Raw genomic sequence first — 15,584 nt, forward strand, 5'->3', positions numbered from 1 at the left:
TTGTGTATCACGAAGGCAACCATGTTAAACATTGTACAGTCTCACCACAGGACTGCAATCTATTTGTGGTGACGATGTCATTGTTTAATTTGTCTGATTAGCCATGATGCACGTACATGTAATTTTCTAAAGACTAAGAAACTAACTATACATACATTTATAAGACAAATATTTGCGTCAAATTTTTATTCTTGCACTGTCTTTTTACAATATTCTTTAAATTTTGCAGGTTTTTTTTGTAAAATGTGCCACAGGCCTAAAAAAAGGGTTGGTCCGCACTTCCTGTTTTTGACTTTTAATGCATAATGTTTGGGACTTTGGTTAAAGTTAAAGTGCCAATTATTGTCACACACCCACTAGGTGTGGCGAAATTATGCTCTGCGTTTGACCCATCACCCTTGATCACCCCCTGGGAGGTGAGGGGAGCAGTGAGCAGCAGCGGTGGCTGCGCCCGGGAATCATTTTTGTTGATTTAACCCCCAATTCCAACCCTTGATGCTGAGAGCCAAGCAGGGAGGTAATGGGTCCCATTTTTATAGTCTTTGGTATGACTCGGCCGGAGTGGGCCGCTGTACTGAACTAAAGGCTCCCTAACGGGAAATCAGAATACTAATACATGTGCTTTTTTACCCCTATTATATACTCTATTTTTCAGACTATAGAGCGCACCAGTATATAAGACACACCCACTAAATTTTAGGTAAAAAATATTTTTCCATATATAAGCTGCAGATATATAGGTTGTGAAATGAGTTATTTTCACAGAAATATTTTGTAAATGTTTATTTACATACCTTTTAATTGTTTCTAAACTGTCTGTAACACGGCAGTAAAACGGCTTATCAAACAAAACAGAAGTCACCGTCATGGACCCACTAGCTGCGGAAGCCAGCTCTCCAATCAGCTAAACCAGGGGTGTCCAAAGTGCGGGCCGGGGGCCATTTGCGCCCCCAGGTCATTTTTTAACGGCCCCACGGCACATTTTAAAGATACGATTGGAAAAAATAAAAAACATTAAAAGTGGTCTTTAAAGAGCAAACAGGTGAAATGTAACAAGAAAATGTAGCAATGTTTAATCACACAAAGCTGCCATGTACGTTGTTTATCTTTAAAAAATAATAATGAATCAAAATCAATGTCATAATGAATTATTGACCTCTTCAAGGCTCCAATTACGTCACATTACATTTTTGAGATATTTTTTGGGGAAAATGTTGCATATTTTGTGTTTGCCATGTAAAAAAACGAGCTGTTTTTTTTTAAAGGGCCTAAAACGAACAAACAAAAAACATAAACAACAATAAAATTGACAAATAAATTGACAGATAGATCTGAAGTTGATCTCGAGATTATTGTGTTAAAAGTAAACAGTAAAAAAAAATAAAAATTATAATTTATTTTTTTAACACTTTAATGAGTAGGACCTTTTTGGATCCCCTACAATTTTAGTGTGATTAGTTTTTAAGTGTCATTGCTCAAAAAATAATAATGAATTAAAATCAATGGTGTTATGAGTTATTGACCTTTTTAAGGCTCCAATTATTATATAGTCTCAAATATCCCACTTAAAAATTTTATTGGGTGAAAATATTGCATATTTTGTGTTTTTTCATTAAAAAAAAAAGGGTTTTCTTTGACAAAAAGAGCATACAATTTAAATCTTTAAATTTTTTTATATTGACAGACCTAATGTTGATCTAGAGATTTAAAAAGTTGAATAATAACACAAATAATAATACTGAATAATGACACATTTTTTATATTTTTTGGACCAAAACCCCTTGGGGTCCCCGGGATCAAGCCTTAGTGGAAGCCTAAATGTATATTTTTTATACATATGTTGTATTGGTTTTTAAAATAAAAAATATCAAAATGGCCCCCGCTAGCTTTGATTTTTCAATGTGCGGCCCTCAGTGGAAAAAGTTTGGACACCCCCGAGCTAAACAGACTCGGTAACTCCAGGGTGACGTTTTGGTGAATTTACTGAGGAATTTGTGAAACTGAAACGATACAAAAAGAATGCTGTAAGTTAATAATAATACTAACACAAACGCTCGTAAACGTGTTAGCATATTAGCTAATGCTAACGACGCTAGCTTCATTACATTAATATATCACGTACAAATATACATGAAAACACTCCTACAGACATCACACATGGGATGGTTTGATAAGTAAGAACTATTTTAGTTTTATTGTAAAACTTACAAACGTTGTTTGGAGTTATGAATGAATAATCCCTACAAGCAGAAACGCTATGGACGGCTCGAAGACTGAACGGCACTTCTGCTTTTGGTTTTAAAGGACTACATTTAAAGACACATCCTATCAGTGTGTCTGCTTGTTTTGTTTTTCTTAATTATTGCATTATGGCCGTCAGCAAAGAAAAATATACTATTTAAACGCACTGTTTTATAACGTTCAAAATGTAATAATAATATATTTTATTTGTAAAAGCACTTTACATTGAGTAAACAACCTCAAAGTGCTACAGTGTATTAGAAAATAAATAAACAAATAAAACAAATAAAAATAAAAAGATAATAACAATAAATAAAAATAAAAACTAGAACAGCCTAATAGGAAAATGTAGGAAATGTAGGAAAAAATAGCTGTATAGTGTCCGGAATTAACGGTCTATAGTCTAAATTCAGTAAGTAGTACCTCAACTTACGTGCTCAATTGGTTACGTGACGAAGCTCTTAACTTAGAACACTTTGTAGAGGTTTCTCTCCTCCGGGTTCTTCGGACCACTAAGCACTGACATGACAGTCTCGTCCAGGTTTACAATACTGTTTATTTTTCAATTAATGTTCTTGCTTTTCAGCAATTGGTTTGTGTTTGTCCGTCTCGCTTTCGCTCCAACTCCAACTCCAACTCCTCTCTCCTCCCCGGCTGCTGCCTTTTAACAGAGCGACAGGTGATTAAACAAGGCCCAGGCGGGCCATTGACGCACCTGTCGCTGATCTCGAAGCCGGTCCTGGTATACCCCGCTTCGCTGCAGGTCCGCAGGCCACGCCCCCTTCCACATACTTGTATCTCAAATCAACATCGCCCCTTAGAATGAAGTCAAATCAATGACATTTTTGTCATTGATTTGCACAAAAACGGCACAAAATTGAACAGGTTGCATTCCTTTTCAAAAGAAAAACTAACTTTTAGACACAAAATGTTGTATAAAAACAATACAGTGGACTTTATTTCTCAGAACTACAGTAGTTTTATGAAGTAATATAGGATACAGCATTTACCTTCGGTTTCGCTGTCAAACACACGGTCAGCAGCTTCTCTATATTTTCATGGATAAATGTTGCCTGGTTAGATATTATCGACTCATGCTTGACCTTTTTCTTCCCTCCCACGCTTAGAAAACAAAGTTCTTATCTCAATTAGGGCTGCAACTAACGATTAATTTGATAATCGATTAATCTGTCGATTATTACTTTGATTAATCGATTAATAATCGGATAAAAGAGACAAACTACATTTCTATCCTATCCAGTATTTTATTGGAAAAAAAACAGCATACTGGCACCATACGTATTTTGATTATTGTTTGTCAGCTGTTTGTACATGTTGCAGTTTATAAATAAAGGTTTATTAAAAAAAATAATTAAAAAAAACAAAACAAAAAAAAACTTCTGCGCATAGCATAGATCCAACGAATCGATGACTAAATTAATTGGCAACTATTTTAATAATCGATTTTAATCGATTTAATCGATTAGTTGTTGCAGCCCTAATCTCAATACACTCTTAAAGGCCTACTGAAATGAATTTTTTAAATTTAAACGGGAATAGCAGATCAATTCTATGTGTCATACTTCATCATTTCGCGATATTGCCATATTTTTGCTGAAAGGATTTAGTATAGAACAACGACGATAAAGATCGCAACTTTTGGTATCTGATAAAAACAACACTTGCCCCTACCGGAAGTAGCGGGACGTCACAAGACAAAGGATTCCTCACAATTCCGCTTTGTTTACAATGGAGCGAGAGACATTCGGACCGAGAAAGCGACGATTACCCCATTAATTTGGCGAAGATGAAAGATTCGTGGATGAAGAACTTTAGAGTGAAGGACTACAGTGTAGTGCGGGGTGTATCTTTTTTTGCTCTGACCGTAACTTAGGTACAGTCTGGCTCATTGGATTCCACACTCTCTCCTTTTTCTATTGTGGATCACAGATTTGTATTTTAAACCACCTCAGATACTATATCCTCTTGAAAATGAGAGTCGAGAACGCGAAATGGACATTCACAGTGACTGAACATGTAAATACACGGTTAATAATTTTCAGCTTTGCGAAGCTAAAAAAATAGAAGCTAAGTTAGCTACAGAGCTAACGTGATAGCAGGCTCAAACGCAGATAGAAACAACATTTTAAAAAACCCTGACTTGAAGGATAGACAGAAGATCAACAATACTATTAAACCATGAACATGTAAATACACGATTAATAATTTTCAGCTTGGCGAAGCTAAAAAAATAGAAGCTAAGTTAGCTACGGAGCTAACGTGATAGCATCAGTCTCAAATGCAGATAGAAACTAAATTAAAAAAAAACCCTGACTGGAAGGATAGACAGAAGATCAACAATACTATTAAACCATGAACATGTAAATACACGGTTAATAATTTTCAGCTTGGCGAAGCTAAAAAAAATAGAAGCTAACTTAGATGCGGAGCTAACGTGATAGCATCAGTCTCAAATGCAGATAGAAACTAAATAAAAAAAAACCCTGACTGGAAGGATAGACAGAAGATCAACAATACTATTAAACCATGAACATGTAAATACACGATTAATAATTTTTAGCTTGGCGAAGCTAAAAAAATAGAAGCTAAGTTAGCTACGGAGCCAACGTGATAGCATCAGTCTCAAATGCAGATAGAAACTAAATTAAAATAAACCCTGACTGGAAGGATGGACAGAAGATCAACAATACTATTAAACCACGAACATGTAAATACACGGTTAATAATTTTCAGCTTGGCGAAGCTAAAAAAATAGAAGCTAAGTTAGCTACAGAGCCAACGTGATAGCATCAGTCTCAAATGCAGATAGAAACTAAATAAAAAAAAACCCTGACTGGAAGGCTAGACAGAAGATCAACAATACTATTAAACCATGAACATGTAAATGCACGGTTAATAATTTTCAGCTTGGCGAAGCTAAAAAAAATAGAAGCTAAGTTAGCTACGGAGCCAACGTGATAGCATCAGTCTCAAATGCAGATAGAAACTAAATAAAAAAAAACCCTGACTGGAAGGATAGACAGAAGATCAACAATACTATTAAACCATGAACATGTAAATACACGATTAATAATTTTCAGCTTGGCGAAGCTAAAAAAATAGAAGCTAAGTTAGCTACGGAGCTAACGTGATAGCATCAGTCTCAAATGCAGATGGAAACTAAATTAAAAAAATACCCTGACTGGAAGGATAGACAGAAGATCAACAATACTATTAAACCATGAACATGTAAATGCACGGTTAATAATTTTCAGCTTGGCGAAGCTAAAAAAATAGAAGCTAACTTAGATGCGGTGGCGGCGGGCGTTGTACGCTTTTGACGACACCCCGGCCGCCATCAGAGTCGGCAAGAAACATATATTTCCCCAAAGTTACGTACGTGACATGCACATATCGACACGCACGTTTGGGCAAGCGATCAAATGTTTGGAAGCCAAAGCTGTACTCACCGTAGTGCGTCTGCTATCCTGCTCAAAACACAACACAACCTCCTGGTGTTGGTGTTGCTACAGCCAGCCGCTAATACACCGATCGCACCTACAACTTTCTTCTTTGCAGTCTTCATTGTCCATTAAACAAATTGCAAAAGATTCACCAACACAGATGTCCAGAATACTGTGGAATTTTGTCGAAGAAAACAGAGGTATTTGAATTGGGTCCAAACACTTCCCTTGACCTCGTGACGTCACGCGCATACGTCATCATACCGCGACGTTTTCAAGCGGAAGTTTCCCGGGAAGTTTAAAATGGCACTTTATAAGTTAACCCGGCCGTATTGGCATGTGTTGCAATGTTAAGATTTCATCATTGATATATAAACTATCAGACTGCGTGGTCGGTAGTAGTGGCTTTCAGTAGGCCTTTAAGTTGAGGCACTAGTGCACTCTCTAAATATAGTTTGCAACATTGCTATGTCTTCTTATTCTCTGGCAGATCAGGTGCGTATGAGCTGTGTTGAGGTTCAAATTTCCTACATTTATTTCATAAAAGCACATGTGGGAAAACTCTGTAGTTATGCTCCAGCTCAAAGTTTCCTGCTCCATGTTTAGTTTGGCCAACCTTATCTTACCTGATCTTAAAGTTCTGCCTTCACTTTGTGCACACGTGTGTGTGTGTGTGTGTGTTTGTGTGTGTGTGTGTGTGTGTGTGTGTGTGTGTGTGTGTGTGTGTGTGTGTGTGTGTGTGTGTGTGTGTGTGTGTGTGTGTGTGTGTGTGTGTGTGTGTGTGTGTGTGTGTGTGTGTGTGTGTGTGTGTGTGTGTGTGTGTGTGTGTGTGTGTGTGTGTGTGTGTGTGTGCGTGTGTGCGTGCGTGCGCTGGTCTGCTTTGAATGTTTAGTTCCTAAATCATAAATCATGCAGACGGAGGCACTCGCAGGTCGGGAGCAAAAGTTTGCGTTTGTTTACAAGCCAGAACAGGCGCACGCTCCCGAGATGGCGGCTGGCGAGAAAGTGGTCGTTTGGAGCGTCGGAGTCGCCACTCCACTCTCGGAGGAGCGTGCGCGTGGAAGTAAAAAGCATGCATGTATCTTTTAGCAGGCTCCGCAGCTCAGGCGCACTAATGAAGGTTATGTAAGTGTTCTCCTTTAAGGCTGGCTGCGCCGCTCCTTGCATAATATTAGCAGGCTGCTTCCCCTTTGTCGTGTTTCTGTAAGCTCCTTTTCTCTGGGGGTGGTCGCCTTGCACCTGAGACACTCAAACAGTCCTCCTTTTTTCCTTCCCGTGGTGCTTTCAGGGTCAAATTTTGAGAAGTTGAGCTCACGTTAAGGTCCACGTAGGAATGTTTTTAGGTGGGAGCTGGGGTTGTCCATTGCTACCAAAATGTATTTTGATACTTTTCAAAACAAAAGTGACCACATATAATGTCAATATTGGCTTAATTTTAACCCAAAATCTTATGGTACATTAAACATATGTTTCTTATTGCAATCAAAGAACAATTTTGGCATTAAATAAAATAGTGAACATACTTCTGTTAAAGTGTAATAATCACTTATTCTTCTGTTGTTTGACACTTAAGGAGAAAAATTATGATTGCAAAGCCAGATGTCCTGCTGTGGAAATATTTCGGCTTCAAATCAGATAGCAATATGAGCCCATCAACACGAACGAACGAGCGAAAATGCCGTCGTGATCGCAAAACACAAAAAAACCTTGTTCGTCTGACACAGTTTTACCAACTGGGAAACAATGCACTTTAAGATGTTCTATATTTAAAGGCCTACTGAAATTAATTTTTTAAATTTAAACGGGGATAGCAGATCCATTCTATGTGTCATACTTGATCATTTCGCGATATTGCCATATTTTTGCTGAAAGGATTTAGTAGAGAACATCGACGATAAAGTTCGCAACTTTTGGTCGCTGATAAAAAAAGCCTTGCCTGTACCGGAAGTAGCGTGACGTCACAGGTTGAAAGGCTCCTCACATTTCCTCATTGTTTACACCAGCAGCGAGAGCGATTCGGACCGAGAAAGCGACGATTACCCCATTAATTTGAGCGAAGATGAAAGATTTGTGGATGAGGAACGTGAGAGTGAAGGACTAGAGGGCAGTGCAGGACGTATCTTTTTTCGCTTTGACCGTAACTTAGGTACAAGGGTTCATTGGATTCCACACTTTCTCCTTTTTCTATTGTGGATCACGGATTTGTATTTTAAACCACCTCGGATACTATATCCTCTTGAAAATGAGAGTCGAGAACGCAAAATGGACATTCACAGTGACTTTTATCTCCACGACAATACATCGGCGAAGCTCTTTAGCTACTGAGCTAAAGTGATAGCATCGGGCTTAAATGCAGATAGAAACAAAAGAAATAAACCGCTGACTGGAAGGATAGACAGAAAATCAACAATACTATTAAACCATGGACCTGTAACTACACGGTTAATGCTTTCCAGCCTGGCGAAGCTTAACAATGCTGTTGCTAACAACGCCATTGAAGCTAACTTAGCTACGGGACCTCGTCACAGCTATGATAAAAACATTAGCGCTCCACCTACGCCAGCCCTCATCTGCTCATCAACACCCGTGCTCACCTGCGTTCCAGCGATCGACGGAGCGACGAAGGACTTCACCCGATCATAGATGCGGTCGGCGGCTAGCATCGGATAGCGCGTCTGCTATCCATCTCAAAGTCCTCCTGGTTGTGTTGCTGCAGCCAGCCGCTAATACACCGATCCCACCTACAGCTTTCTTCTTTGCAGTCTTCATTGTTCATTAAACAAATTTCAAAAGATTCACCAACACAGATGTCCAGAATACTGTGGAATTTTGCGATGAAATCAGAGCCTTTTGTATTGGATTCAATGTGTCCGAATACTTCCGTTTCAACGATTGACGTCACGCGCATACGTCATCATACATAGACATTTTCAACAGGAAGTTTCGCAGGAAATTTAAAATTGCACTTTATAAGTTAACCCGGCCGTATTGGCATGTGTTGCAATGTTAAGATTTCATCATTGATATATAAACTATCAGACTGCGTGGTCGGTAGTAGTGGCTTTCAGTAGGCCTTTAAGGCCCGGTCCACATAGGAATGTTTTTAGGTGGGAGCTGGGTTGTCCATTGGTACCGAAATGTATTTTGATACATTTCAAAACAAATGTGACCACATAAATTGCCTTGATTTTAACCAAAAATCTTATGGTACATTAAACATATGTTTCTTATTGCAATCAAAGAACAATTTTGGCATTAAATAAAATAGTGAACATACTAGACAACTTGTCTTTTAATAGTAAGTAAACAAACAAAGACTCTTAATTTGTCTGCTGACGTATGCAGTAACATATTGTCATTTCTTATTCTATTATTTTGTCAACATTATTAATTTACTTGTTCATTTCCTGTTAATATCTGCTTACTTCCTGTTTTAACATGTTCTCTCTACACTTCTGTTAAAATGTAATAATCACTTATTCTTCTGTTGTTTAATACTTAAGAAGAAAAAATATGATTGCAAAGCCAGACGTCCTGTTTTGGAAATATTTCGGCTTCAAAGCAGATGGCGTATGAGCCCATCAACACGAACGAACGAGCGAAAATGCCGTCGTGATCGCAACACACAAAAAAACCTTGTTTGTCTGACATAGTTTTACCAACTGGGAAAAATGCACTTTAAGATGTTCAATTTTATTTTTTATTTTTTTAAGGATAACAGTTATTTTACCTTTCAATTAAAGTACAATGACAAACAATTTTACAGTAATGAGAACTAAAGGTTTATATTATTTTAAAGGGTTACTTGCATTAATATTATATATTATGATGACATATAAACTATTGATTTTATCGATTATTTCTTCAGTTTAAGATTTGAGTCTAATGTTCTAATGTGTGGCACCTTTACACAAGAATATGTTGAATGACTAATAGTCTAATAGTAACATGTCTTCCTTCACTTATTTTCTCAGTTTTATGGATTTTTATGTAAAGAATTTGAAAATTGCAAATCAAATCGCAATTTTGTAGAGAAAAATCCCAATTGGGTTTTTTGTAGAGATAAATGCTTTAAAATGTAATATCGGAAATTATCGGTATCGGTTTCAAAAAGTAAAATTTAAGACTTCTTAAAACGCTGCTGTACGGAGTGGTACACGGACGTAGGGAGAAGTACAGAGCAGTTGCGTCTCCCAGTCATACTTGCCAACCCTCCCGATTTTCCCGGGAGACTCCCGAATTTCAGTGCCCCTCCCGAAAATCTCCCGGGGCAACCATTCTCCCGAATTTCTCCCGATTTCCACCCAGACAACAATATTGGGGGCGTGCCTTAAAGGCACTGCAATTGCGTGCCGGCCCAGTCACATAATATCTACGTCTTTTCACACACACAAGTGAATGCAAGGCATACTTGGTCAACAGCCATACAGGTCACACTGAGGGTGTCCGTATAAACAACTTTAACACTGTTACAAATATGCGCCACACTGTGAACCCACACCAAACAAGAATGACAAACACGTTTTGGGAGAACATCCGCACCGTAACACAACATAAACACAACAGAACAAATACCCAGAACCCCTTGCAGCACTAACTCTTCTGGGACGCTACAATATACACCCCCGCTACCGCCCCCTCCTCCCCACCTCCACCCCGCCCACCTCATGCTCTCTCAGGGAGAGCATGTCCCAAATTCCAAGCTGCTGTTTTGAGGCATGTTAAAAAAAAATAACGCACTTTGTGACTTCAATAATAAATATGGCAGTGCCATGTTGGCATTTTTTTCCATAACTTGAGTTGATTTATTTTGGAAAACCTTGTTACATTGTTTAATGCATCCAGCGGGGCATCACAACAAAATTAGGCATAATAATGTGTTAATTCCACGACTGTATATATCGGTATCGGTTGATATCGGAATCGGTAATTAAGAGTTGGACAATATCGGATATCTGCAAAAAAGCCATTATCGGACATCTCTAGTGCTGACATATGTGATTTTTCATCTCAGTCTACCAAACAAGACCAAAAAAATTAGCTACATTTGAAAATTGAGAGCATAGAAGGGTCCGGATGCAAATGCTGATTTGAATTAGCTTGAATAATAATTAGCTGTGCAAAGCTAATATTGTTCTATTTATTTGCAGCTCTTCTGGTGGCAGCTCGCATGCACGAGTTTCGGCGCACCATCAAAGAAATCATAAACGTGGTGAAAGTGTGCGACACTACGCTAAAAAAAAGGTGGGTGGCCAGTTTTGATTGGCGTCCTTTCACTCCCATCAAGTCGTCATTAGCCCAGTAACGACCTCACAGAAAACAACACTATAAATACTATCCAGAATGTTTTTTTTACCCCGCGTTTTCACGCTTTCTGCATCAGGCTGGCCGAGTTTGAGAACACACCCACCAGTCTGCTGACCATCGAGGAGTTCAAGAAGGTGGACCTGGACCAGGAGTGTGACCCGCCATGCTACACTGCAGGCATCAGGAAGAAGAAAGTCCAGCAGGTAACACCATTTTCTCTCCTTCTCTGTGGCATGAATTGAAAAACCCATGTCTCAAATGGCATCAGTACAATCCAGTGTAAGTATACACTGTGCACTACGTCATTGCACACTTCCTGGAAATGATAAGCGTTACGCCACATAGTCAAAATGGCGACCACCGTCACCATTTTGAGTGTTTTGAGTGCAACATCCACAGTGTACTGCAATTTGCTGCACTTCTCAGTGTGAAAATCAAACTACCGTATTTTTCTGATTATAAGTCGCTCCGGAGTCTAAATCGCATCGGCCGAAAATGCATAATAAAGAACAAAAAAAACATATATAAGTCGCACTGGAGTATAAATCGCATTTTTTGGGGAAACTTATTTGATAAAAGCCCACACCAAGAATAGACATTTGAAAGGCAATTTAAAATAAATAAAGAATAGTGAACTACAGTCTGAATAAGTGTACGTTATATCAGTTGTCCCCAGCCACCGGGCCGTGGATCGATTGGTACCGGGCCGCACAAGAACTAAAAAAAATAAAAATTGTTTTTTTATTTTTTTATTAAATCGTTCTGTTATTAATATTTCTGGTTCTTACATTACATATCAATGTAGATCAATACAGTCTGCAGGGATACAGTCCGTAAGCACACATGATTGTATTTTTTTATGACAAAAAAACCCCAAAAACGGAAATGTGTTAATAATTTCACACATAAATCACTCCAGAGTATAAATCGCACCACCACTATGAAAAAAACTGCGATTTATAATCCGAAAAATACGGTACGTGTAAGTGCACTCATTGAGTAACAGTCTCCATCTAGAATTTATGTAATACATAGTCAGTGTTTCCCATAAACTGCCAAGATACCTGTGGCAGTGGGGGCGTGGCTATGGGCGTGGTTACCATGACATCATCGAGTAATTTGCATAATTTACTACAATGATATGATTTTCTCTAAAAAGGCTCAAAAAATGTATACTTACTAATTAATAATAACAGTTTTGTTTTAAACGTCCATCCATCCATCCATCCATTTTACAATATAATTACAACACTTTATGTACATATTTATATACAGATTTTAACAATAAGTTATTCACTGAAATATATTTATTAATTGTGGTTCTTACAAAAAATATATCTTATGAAATATAAAAGCTAAAATGTCTCTTAAAGCTCTGCCCCTTTAATTAGTGCATACTAAATAATTTAACTTTAGCCTACTACTACAACCATATTATTTACCAGCAACATAAAGTGAAACGGAGGCAGAGGTGTCCTGCCACAGTCAGTAACAAATAAACAGAAAACAGTAGTGGTCAAATACAAATAAGGCAACAAGAGAAGTATCCTACACTTCTCTTTTGTAAAGTAAATCTGAACAGCCTTTATGGGCATCGACATCAACTATATGATTTGCCTGAGAAGCTGGACAGGACAAAAAAAAAAAAAAAAAAAAAAATTTGTGGCAGACGTAATTCTTTCGTGGCGGGCCGCCACAAATAAATGAATGTGTGGGAAACACTGATAGTTCACAAAACAATTGGTATGTATGTTCAAAACAACTAAATCTAATGTACTGTATGTTGCAGCTGGAGGTGGAGCTGAGGAAGAAGATGGACGACATTGAAGGTATAAACTTTCTTTTAAGTATTCCTTTTCCTCAGGTGGCAGGTCACACGTCACGGCAAAATTGTGAAGACTTTGAAACCGCAATACCGCGGCATCGATGGTATCGTCACACCCCTACTCATCATTCATTCCCCTACCAGCAGTACGTAAATGCACAGAGACAGGAATGCAACACTGCGTGTAGACATGTAACTGCTGCTTCTATGCTGCACACAAAACAAACAAAAAGTGGCCCCTGGCTTGCCTAAAAAGTTTTACACAGTGCTCATTTTAAATATATGTAGTTTGCCTTTTAAAGTTCAGGAATTGTCTGATTTAATAACACTTTTAATATTATGGCCTTATCCGAGACTAATTTTCGACAGTTCTATTAGTGATTTTGAGATATCTTTAACCGGCTACAATGTTTTGAGAGGGGATATAAATAGGTATGGAGGAGGAGTAGCTATTTATGTGCAAAGCAATATCTCTGTTAAAGCCAGATATGATCTAATGGTTTTGTCCGTTGAAATACTTTGGCTTCACATTCAACTACCTCACATACAACCAATAAGTGTTGGCTACACCGTACAGTACACTGATGCAATGCTTATGAACGTGACTGGTGGAAACAGAAATGTAACTTTTGGGCAATTTGAACAATGATTGCTTGTCATTTGTGTGCCTCAAAAGAAAGGATAGTCACTGCATTGGTCTCAAATTATCACTGTAAACACAGCAGGTGTGTTTTCTAAGTCATGCATTGGTCATGTTGACATGCATGCTGTTCCAGGACTGCATCCATTCCAGTTGGAATTAGTGTTCATAGTGTCACCGCCTCTGTTAGAAGAATGAGAGATCTTATAAATCTTTTTGTCCAGAAAGTTTCATCTCTGACATGAAGTCACAGGATTTCGAGCAACAATGCTCGAAATGTGTTTGTAGAAACGCTTCCGAAAGTAGTTGATCAGCGTCTGTCAACACTAGTAAGGCTGTAAATATTGTATAGAGTAGGCTAACCCATGTGGTTCCTGTGGCTGTGAACACAAGTTGTAATTACTGTAGTGACTAAATAACACAGTGACTGAAACATACATAGTGATTCATTTGGATGAATGGGGTATGTATTTACACTACCGTTCAAAAGTTTGGGGTCACCCAAACAATTTTGTGGAATAGCCTTCATTTCTAAGAACAAGAATAGACTGTCGAGTTTCAGATGAAAGTTCTCTTTTTCTGGCCATTTTGAGCGTTTAATTGACCCCACAAATGTGATGCTCCAGAAACTCAATCTGCTCAAAGGAAGGTCAGTTTTGTAGCTTCTGTAACGAGCTAAACTGTTTTCAGATGTGTGAACATGATTGCACAAGGGTTTTCTAATCATCAATTAGCCTTCTGAGCCAATGAGCAAACACATTGTACCATTAGAACACTGGAGTGATAGTTGCTGGAAATGGGCCTCTATACACCTATGTAGATATTGCACCAAAAAACAGACATTTGCAGCTAGAATAGTCATTTACCACATTAGCAATGTATAGAGTGTATTTCTTTAAAGTTAAGACTAGTTTAAAGTTATCTTCATTGAAAAGTACAGTGCTTTTCCTTCAAAAATAAGGACATTTCAATGTGACCCCAAACTTTTGAACGGTAGTGTATGTCAACTCTGTTGATCATTTTTCAATTCTTTAAATACTAAAACATCTTTAAATGGTGCTTTTATTTGGCTAATTTTTGCATGTTTAATTACTGGAAAACCTGCGGCCTCCAGACCCCCGGATTATTTTCAGTCTTGAAAATATAATTGGATATGGTTTAATGGATATAATGAAACACAATTCAGCATGTGAAGAACGTTTATTTTTCCGTTATACCGGTACTTTAATGGTAACCTTTCTGCAGACTTCCCTGGACTCACAATCTTTATTTAAATGTTAAAAAACACATCTATAATTGTATGTATGCATGTAAAAAAAGCTCCATGCAGCTCCCTGTGCTTGGAACAAGTTACAAAAAGACTGGAAACTGACTGAACTTTTAGCCTTAAATCCTTTTAAATCTAAACTGAGAGCATCTGAAGCAGCCTCAGGACTGGATGTCCGTCTTGTCATTTTAATATGTAATGTGAATGTAATTGTGCGTGTCACTTTTGCTGCCTCTTGGCCAGGACTCCCCTGAAAAAGAGGTTTTTAAACTCAATGGGAGTTTTCCTGGTAAAATAGAAAAATTATAGATGCGCTTTTTATATTTCAATAAAGATGGTTAGTCCGGGGAAGTCTGCACTCTACCCATATCAGCAGATGCATTCAACATTTTTCCCCATCTTGCACTGTTGCGGCTTTAAATGGGTGTAATTTTGAATTATGTACGGTGTTTGGTAGGGGTGTAACGGTACACAAAAATTTCGGTTCGGTACGTACCTCGGTTTAGAGGTCACGGTGCGGTTCATTTTCGGTACAGTAAGAAAACAACAAAATATACATTTTTTGGTTATTTATTTACCAAATTTGTAAACAATGGCTTTATCCTTTTAACATTGGGAACACTATAATAATCCTGCCCACGTTAATCAACATTAAACTGCCTCAGATTAAATAAAATGACAAAACTTTTCTTCTACATATAAAAAGTGCAACATTAAACAGTTTCAAGTCAACTCATCGTGCTAAATTTATTACAGCATTTGGGAAGCTTGTAGTTGATTTATTATGTAAATGTTATATTTTTATCAACATGTGATAGCAGGGACCCTGCCATTCAAAAC

The 15,584-nt window shown here is 37.9% G+C and overlaps 1 protein-coding gene across 4 annotated transcripts in view; it reads left to right on the top strand.

Moving 5' to 3' along the window:
• LOC133640437 (transcription factor IIIB 90 kDa subunit-like) overlaps positions 1-15,584 on the top strand; it is a 172,808-nt gene that overhangs the window by 47,225 nt on the left and 109,999 nt on the right. For all 4 annotated transcript variants that reach the window (XM_062033850.1, XM_062033847.1, XM_062033848.1 and 1 more), the window contains exons 8-10: positions 10,856-10,949; positions 11,089-11,215; positions 12,802-12,841. In XM_062033850.1, coding sequence (XP_061889834.1) covers positions 10,856-10,949; positions 11,089-11,215; positions 12,802-12,841 — 261 coding nt within the window. The remainder of the gene's footprint in view (positions 1-10,855; positions 10,950-11,088; positions 11,216-12,801; positions 12,842-15,584) is intronic.

This window comes from Entelurus aequoreus, linkage group LG23 (genome assembly GCF_033978785.1).
Source record: "Entelurus aequoreus isolate RoL-2023_Sb linkage group LG23, RoL_Eaeq_v1.1, whole genome shotgun sequence".
NCBI classification, from domain to species: Eukaryota; Metazoa; Chordata; class Actinopteri; order Syngnathiformes; family Syngnathidae; genus Entelurus; species Entelurus aequoreus.